At 34.4% G+C, this 9,188-nt stretch overlaps 1 protein-coding gene across 1 annotated transcript; it reads right to left on the bottom strand.

The window, feature by feature from the left end:
- Positions 1-2,385: 2,385 nt before the first annotated feature.
- On the bottom strand, positions 2,386-3,309 carry LOC102822986 (olfactory receptor 5AC1-like). The gene has a single exon (XM_006868597.1). The coding sequence runs from the start codon at positions 3,307-3,309 to the stop codon at positions 2,386-2,388; it is 924 nt and encodes a 307-aa protein (XP_006868659.1).
- Positions 3,310-9,188: the final 5,879 nt, after the last annotated feature.

Genomic DNA, 9,188 nt, shown 5'->3' with positions numbered 1-9,188 from the left:
ATTCATTCCCACACTACCACAATACAATCAAATTAAAATTTAATAACAGCAAAATCTCCAAGCACTTGGAAACAAACATCATACTTCAAATAATCCGTGAGTCAACCAGAAAATCTCAAGAGAAACTTCAAAAGAAACAAACAACTAAAACATTGATGAATTAAAATAAAACATGTTGTAGTTGTTGTTAAGTGCCATAGAGTCGGTTCCAATTCATAGCGACCTGCACAGGTTTTCCGAGGCTATAAATTTTTACGGAGCAGAAAGTCTCATCTTTCTCCCATGGAACAGCTTGTAGTTTTGATCTGCCGACCGTGAGATTAGCAGCCTAATTCGTAACCACTACGCTAACATAGCACTATACAATTTTTTGGGCACATCAAAGGCAGTTCCGAAAGGGAAGTTTATAAGAACAAACGCATAGTTTAGAAGCATGAGAAAGCCTCAAAAAGTCTACATTTCCACCTCAATAACCCACACCCGTAAGAAAAGAGAAAAATAAGTCTAAAGCAGAAGGAAAAAAATAATAAACATGAGACTAAATCATTGAAATTGAAAGCAGAAAAACATTAAGTAAACATATGATTTAATGGTTACGAATCGGGCTGCTAACCTGAGGTTCAGCTGTTCGAAACTACCAGCTGTTCCGCAGGAGAACGATGAGGCTTTCTGCTCTAGTAAAGATTTACAGCCTCGGAAACCCTGTACAGGGTCGCTATGGGTCGGAACCTACTCCACTGCACATTAACAACAATGATTTAATGGAGCCTAGAAAACAATTGAATGATATCTTTAAAATGCTAAAGGAAAAGTAACCTGACCATTTGGAATGTTATATTCACTGAAACTACCCTTCAAAAATGCAGAAACTCTTGTCTCCATCTCTTATCGTTGTTGTTCGTTTCGACTCATAGCGACCCTGTATAGTATAGGATTTTTGAGGAGCAACTGGTGTATTTGAACCACCGATCTTGAAGTGCAACCAGACCTTGTGGTCCAGTGCAAGACCCCACATCTCATTAGTCAAACAAAATTATTTTCATTTATATATTGTTTGGATCATTATAAATATCTCCCAAAGAAGAGGTTTGAAAAAATATCCTGCTTAAAAATTATTTAGGCATGGCTGAAGTATTTAATCAGAGGATTTACACAGGCTGAATCTTCCTTTTAAAAAACAGAAGTTCAGACAACTTCTTAAATGTGTGTGTTTGGAAATACAAGATCTCATTCACATTACAAAACATAGTAATTTTGTGATTTGTTCATAGGGAACACTAAGTTTAAGTGTTTTTCTTGAGTATGGATTTAAAACATTATCATTACCAACAAGAAAAAATATAAGTAGAATCTCTGTATCCTGCGATTTTCACAAGCTATTTAAAGCTAATAATAACCCATAAGGAAGACAAATATATCTAGTCTGAGCCTTGGTGTAGTGCTGTAGAATAGGTACTGGACTGCAAGTTCAACAGTTCAAACCCATCGAACACTCGGTGGGAGAAAGTTGAGGCTTTCTGCTCCAGTAAAGATTTACTGCCTTGGAAAATTTATATATGGTTGCTATGAGTCAAAATAGATTCAATAGCAGTGGGTTTGGGTTTTTTTTATATCTACTCTAAATGCTTTATCCATTTATTTTAAAACTGTATACTCATTCATGTAGAATCCTAGTGTGGTGCCATAGGAGAAACTCTCAACATCAAGGCATGTTTGCACTGCAAGGTGGTGGTTCAAACTCACCAGCCATTCCTAGAAAACCTACACAGGGTCATGGTGAGACAGAACCAGCACTTAACAATAACAACAACATTCATGTAAGAACACAAGGCTAGTGAGTGCTCAGCTACCATACTGTACATTGTGATGAAGTATTCTTTAATGGAAGCCTGATCAGATAAGAAAAATTTCAGAAAATAATTTCAAATTTTCATAGACTCCAGACATTCTTGAGACACAGAAGCTGGGTAAACCTCTAAAATGATTGCCCTGACATAAGCTTTAAATCTTAAACCAAAAATATCCCATGAGTGCTTCTTAAAATCAACTGCATTGAGCATTATACTATTTTAAGAACTGTCTATATAGGATAAAATTGAGAATTGTATCTTCAAAGATTAGATAGAATCCTTATGAGGGCATGGGTTTATGTTAATGGGGAGGAACAACTCAAAAAAGTGTTGCACAATTGGAAGAATATAATTAATGTCACTGAATTATTCAAATAGTAACTGTTGAGTTGTTATATTATTTTCATGTGTATATTCTCAACAGCAACAACAACAACAACAAATTTAAGAAAAGCAAACACAGGACTAGGTATTATGATTTATTTAAGCAGACAGTGAAATGGAAAAAATAGTAAAATATTTTCTGAAGACACATTTATTTCTTTATAACTCTTCTCAGTGCACTTAAAACTTCTTTGTTTCTTAGACTGTAAATAAAGGGATTTAGTAAAGGAATTATAATTGTGTAGAACAGTGAGTACATTTTATCCTGATATTTCCTTGGACCAGACCCAGGACGCACATACATGAAGAAGAGAGTACCATAGAACAAAGAGACAGAGAGCAGATGGGCACTGCACGTAGAGAAGGCTTTACTTCTGCCCTTTTCAGACTTCTTTTTCAGGATGGCAAAAAGGACACGAGTATAAGAGACTATGATGGTCATAAAAGTAAAAGCTTGTATGAAAGCAGCAAAAACAAAAACCACCAATGCATTAATGGATGGATCAGTGCAAGAAATTGTATATAGTGGCAAGATTTCACAGTAGAAATGATGTATTATATTGGACCTGCAGAAAGTTAATCTAAATAATAATCCTACATGAATGACAGGATGCAAAAAACCAACTGCATATGAAATACTTATTAAGCAAGTGCACAGTCTGTTGGACATCACCACTGGATAAAGTAAAGGGTTACATATGGCAACATAGCGGTCATAGGCCATCACTACCAGGAGGAAACATTCTGTGGTTGCGCTGGAACCAAAAAAATAATATTGGGCCATGCACTCAGAGAGGGATATCATCTGACTTTTGTCTAAAATATTGACAAGCATCCTGGGAGTCACAGAAGATGAAGTACAAGCATCTGCAAAGGCTAAACCACCAAGAAATAAGTACATTGGCGTGTGAAGATGGGGGTCCTTCCAGATGAGGGCAATCAGTCCAAGGTTTCCCAACATGGTGATTAGGTAGATTACTAAAAACACGATAAATAGGGGGGTCTGCAGCTCTGCACGATCTGTAAGCCCTGTCAGAATAAATTCTGTCACCACAGTCTTGTTTGTCTCCATCATTTCCACCCAAACTGATCACTGTATGAGAAAGTAGGTAAAGAAAAAAATAGTCAAAGTTTGCATAAAATTATATCAGATTGCAATGTTGTATTCCTGTGTAGGATATCCCTTACTTAACAAATACATAGATAAAGTGTTTCTCTTTTGAAAGACACACAAAAGACGTTAAATATTTTATACATGATTTTGAGAAATAAGGTTTAAAATACATATAATTCAAAGTATTATGGAGGAGTAGATATCCTTTGACTAGGTCTAAACACTTACCACTTGTGAATAACTTAAAATTGAATGCACTATCAATGAAATTTTATTCTATAAGGAATGAAAAATGCATACTATATTTTATGATAAAATCTATTTAAATAAGACTCTGATTCTGGTTTAAAATAATTTTTCACTTTCTTAGGAACACTTTCAGATTTTTTCTTCTAAACAAAATGTGGGATCTATTTTTATTATTAATAATGTATGTATGTTATTCTTCCCACTTAAGACATTAATGAATTGACTAATACAACAGGAAGTTAAAGTCTACTTCTGCTGTCTTCTTCCATTATCATTGTCTTACTCGATTCTACATTAGTCAAGCCACTTTAATAGACATTATAATTTTTCCCAATAAACTCTTTTATGACAGGGCTTTAAATTCATGGAAAAACTACATTAGTTTAATTATGTTTTGCAGAAACTTTTTGAAGCCTCCTCATAAATGAACACAATAATTCATTCATTTTGTTGTTGTTAAGTGCTGTGGAGTCAGTTCTGACTCATAGCAATCCTGCATAGGATTTCCAAAACTGTACATCTTTGCAGGAACAGAGAACCACATCTATCACCGACCTATGGTTCACAGTCCAGTGCTTATTCTATAGAACCACCACACTCCCCAATTCATTCATATAGTCAATAGATATTTAATATTACACTATACTGAGTATCATATTGAGTATTTATCTATAAAGAATAAGTTAAACATACTCCATTCTTACTTCAGTTACACACATAATTTCCAATTCTGATGTTATACAAATGCTTCTAAAATAACTCCAATTTTAAGAGGAGAAAGAAAAACAAGAACAAAGATACTAACCAGCTTGATTGCAGATTTTAAATTCAAGAAGTATCATTAAGCATGCTGCTGAAGGTAGATCATTATTCAGTTAATTAGGAATATATTTTAATATTTCAAAGACATAATTTTAAAGAGCTCTTAAGGATTTGTTTTACTGCTCTTTAAAAAATTGTTGACTACTAAAGTCAGGAGTGGTAGAGGTTGTGGTAGTGTGCTGTTGAGTCGATTCCAACTCATAGACCTTATATTGTGTTTCCTAGGCTGTAAATCTTTATGGGACTAGAAAGCCTCATCTTTCTCTCATGGAGTGACTGGTAGATTTGAACTGTTTACCTTGAAGGTTAGCAGCCCACTTTGTAATCCACTATACCAGGTTCCTTATAAAATTGTTAAGGCAGAAAAGAACCCAAAGTTAAAAATGTGCTCTTGAGTTTTACAATCCTGGATAGCATTGAGAAATCCAATGAAAATATCTAAGGTGTCAGCATCATCACTTCAATGTGTTTCTTTATGGACAAGTTGTGTCTATTCTGAACAATAGATATGGTTCATATATTAAAGTCCCTTCATTAATAATCTAAAGCAGGATTTATCTAATTAGATACAGCTGATCAAAGTATAAGGAATCCTGGTCATGATCAAAGTGTATAACCATTCAAGGGACTATTTACAAGTTTTAAGTACACAATTCCTGAGGTTTTCTGACAAGATCAGCCAAGTATGTGCCATACACATACAAATTATTATTTTTACATCCAACTCACCAATTCTGCATAGATATAGCTAAAGACTGCTGCACTCCCCAACTTTAGCCTGAAACTAACTTTCTTAAAGTACTCACTTTGTATTGTAAATAGAAGAAACAAAAAGGGAATTTTAAGAACAATAGGGTTTGTGAAACAGAGTTTTGAGAAGAATAATCCTAAAACAATAGAAATATATGGAAGAATTGGGGTATTTTACATAAAAATGCACTTAGGGTTTTTTTTCATTGTAAAAGGGGGTAAAGAGCCCTGGAGGTACAATGGTTAAGCAGCTTGGCTTCCAAGCTAAAGATCATCTGAATGAGAAAGATATGGCAGTCTGCTTCTTAAAGATTTTAAAAAAAAACTATTTCTATTGAGTTGGTTCCCACTCATAGGAAGTAGACTGTCACATCTTTCTTGCCTAGGCCTAGAGAGTTTGGGTGGTTTCCTCTTGAAGCTGAGATCTTTAACCAATGTGCCACTGGGTCCTTTATCATTGGCATCAACTATATGGCAATGTCTTGGGCTTCTTTTGTACTTTCTGGAGAAAAAATATTTTCCATCTTCAAAATAGAAAAAAAGCATTGGGATTTATATTAGACATTAAAATGAGCTAACAGAGAAATTGAGTATGTTTGCAGTAATCATTGATAAACACTTTTAGTGCATCACTAAAAGTATAACAGGGTTATATTTATTTTATACTCTTCCAAGACTATAACAATAAGGTATGGGTCTTGACAGGTGTGATGAATTATTCTTTCTGTATATTTCCAAAGGAAAGTACTAAAAAAGCAAGATTGAGGAGGAAGGCTGAGACTCCCTTTAGAAGCTCATATTCCTATGATTCTTCGCTATTAGAAAATCCTGCTTAATTCTGTGAGGTTTCCAAAGTAAAAGGCAAAATTAATTTTACTTTTTAAAGACACAAATAAATTCTAAAAAGATAGATAGGTTCTATATCTAATTTTCCTTACAAAGAATTTTTTTTTTTTTTTAAATAAAAATTTCAGAAACTTTGAAACTCAATTCTGCCTTTAAATTAGGTAATGATGCCTAAGCCACTTTACAACTCTGGTTTTAAGATTCTTATCTGTAATGCATTGAATTATTTCCAAAGTTCATTTCTACCTACATTCTATGAACTATCCTTACTCTCTTTGCTGTTTAACAGGCATCTTAGCATACTGATTAAGCATATAGACTCGAATTCAACTATAAGACTTCAAACCTTATTTCTACAAATAGATAGCTTTGTGACCATACATATTCACAGGAGTTAAACAAAAAGTTTACCCAGGTATTAAGTTGATTCTGTTTCATTTGGTACAGAAATAATTCAAGGGAAAAAAAAAAAAAATCAGGTATTTGGCAGCTCGTGAGAACTCATGTTGTTCTTGAGGGCTGTCAAGTCGATTCTGACCCATAGCAACCCTGCATAGGGTTTCCAAGGAGCAGCTGGTGAGCTTGAACCACCGACCTTGCAGTTCAAACAACTTTGCAGTCTGATGCATTAGCCCACAGTGCCACACCAGGACTCTAGGTGCTTAAAAATATATTTTGTAACTTTCCATGAAAAGCATACTATTAATTTTATCTATCATTATTGTCTTACCAAGTTCCTACAAGTAGATGTAGAAATGCCATAAGCATAAATTTTCATGAAGCAATCTTGAAATACAAGGAAATGAAGATGTCAAAGACAATTATTTTTTCCCATATTAATTTTCTTTGAGAACTGCAGCTAAAAGGGAATTATGTTTACTTCTTCTGACATTCATGCCTATTTATGAAGATAATATTGAAACTCCCACAAGGCTTCCAAAGGATTCCTTCTAGTATAAAATTAACCTATAGGGCATTGTAGACTAATCAACAAATCTCCTTTGATATACCAATTTGTAACTATTACACTTACAGGGTTTCTTCTTTTTTTCTATTGAAATCAAAAGCAATACAGGTTCATTGCAAAAAAAAAAAAAAAAAATGTAAATGAAGGCAGCACAAAGAAAAATTACTATAATCTCAATAGCCATGATGTAACTCTTCCCAACATTAGTCCATATGTGTAACTCTATTTATATATGCTCTATTATGAGTAAATTCATATATACTTTTAAAAATAAAATTATGGGGACCATCAAGGGAGAAGTGCGGAGAGCGGGACCCTACCCAGAGAAGCAATGATGCCTGAGATGGAGGCAGAGATGATGACGTGGAAATATCGAGTAGCTGGGGCCTTTAGACCCAGAGAAGGAGAGGGGCTGTGTGCTGACGACCGGGGAACAGGCTTGTAATGTATACCCTTTGGTTGGTTGATGATGCATGAAAGAGATTGTAACCATAGCAATGAAATGATATACAATAGGATGAATGTAAAACTAATGTTCTCCCATGTAAACTATCACATAATTCACAATAAAACATCAAAAATAAATAAATAAATAAATAAAATTATGGTACCGCTAGACATAACTTTTAGTGAACTATTTTCAATTTTATAATACATTATTTTTTATTTTTTAATGTCATTATTTTGACATGGTTATACAACTTCTCATGAGAATCTTTCATTATAAAGTCCTGGTGTTAATGTGCCAGACTGCAAAGCAGTTTGAACTGCAAGGTCTGTGGTTCAAGTTCACCAGTTGTTCCTAGAAAACCCTATAAAGGGTCGCAATGGGTCAGAACTGACTCGATGGCACTTAACAACAACAACAAATGACTGAAATTAATTGATGCAAATATATACTCATTGCTAAGAATTTATTACAATTATGCAATGGAAAAAATCTCATAAGAATGAAGAAGACAGGCATAAGTTAAATCCTGACTTCAACTCTAAGACTTTGCATTTTGACTTCTTCATCTGCGAAATAAAGTTAATAATTCTTGCTACAGGTTGTTGCAAGAATTAAATAAGAGGATCAGTGCAGAACCTTAACAATGTCTCTAGAAACTAGTAAGATAGTAAGGGCTCAGTAAATGGTAGCGCTAACTATTTTTGTTAATTATTTTAGTGATTAATGCTTAAAACACTTAAACTCTTTTGTTAGAGGATGGTGTTTTGAGTGAGCAAAATTGTCATTTTGTAACAGTGGCAATTTAATTTTCCATATAAAATAACTTCTACATCTGGCTCCAGTCACCTTCAAATTGGCACAGAAACCAGAGAAGAGCATGTGGAACAATGAGACATGTGTTCTGAAAGAAAAATGAAAAAAACCTATGGTAAGATATGTTTTAAAGAGAAATATTTTAATACTTTAATAAAAAGTGTAGACATTTCACAACTAACTTCCTCAGAATGCTTCTTTAAAATATAAGAACATTTTCTTTAGAACTACATTATCATTATGACATCCGAACAAATTAACACTATTCCCCAAGGTCCACCTAATAACTTGTTACTGTTACGCGCACCTTGTCAGTTCCGACTCATAGGGTTTCCAAGGAGTGGCTGATGAGTTTGAACCACCTACCTTGTAGTTCAAGGAGCTCTGGTAGCATAGTGGTTATGAAATCAGGCTGCTAATCTCATGGTCAGCCATTCAAAATTATTAGCTATTCTGTGGGAGAAAGATAAGACTTTTTGCTCCCGTGAAGATTTATAGCCTTGGAAATCCTATTCAGGGTCGCTATGAGTCAGAAATGACTCCACAGCACCTAACAACAACAACAAACTTGTAGTTCAAACCAACTTTGGGCCCAATGCTTACCCTACAGTGCCACACCAGGACTCCATCAACTAGCTAGTCTTTACTGAAATAGCGACAATTCATCCCAATTTCTTTTTACAGTACTGCATTGCATTTGTTTTACATCTCAAGGCTTATTTAATCTAAGCCCAGTGAAAGAGGATTCTTGTGGAGCCTCTGCATTACATAAGACCATAGGTGGAATCTTAAACCCCATTCAGAATCTTCTGAGGTGGGAAAATTTCCACTTGAAAGGACAAGCAGACCAGCCTGGAGCAGCTAGAAGAACAGAAGATACTTCTTGAAAGAAAGACTAACAGGAAAAATACAAAACAATATAGGCAGACTGACTGATTACTA

Source organism: Chrysochloris asiatica, unplaced genomic scaffold (assembly GCF_000296735.1).
Source record: "Chrysochloris asiatica unplaced genomic scaffold, ChrAsi1.0 scaffold00120, whole genome shotgun sequence".
Classification (NCBI taxonomy): domain Eukaryota; kingdom Metazoa; phylum Chordata; class Mammalia; order Afrosoricida; family Chrysochloridae; genus Chrysochloris; species Chrysochloris asiatica.
This window is presented reverse-complemented; position numbering and strand designations above follow the sequence as displayed.

Bases quoted from the DNA above. Each gene is read 5' to 3' on its own strand.
- LOC102822986 (XM_006868597.1), bottom strand. From the start codon at position 3,309: ATGATGGAGACAAACAAGACTGTGGTGACAGAATTTATTCTGACAGGG.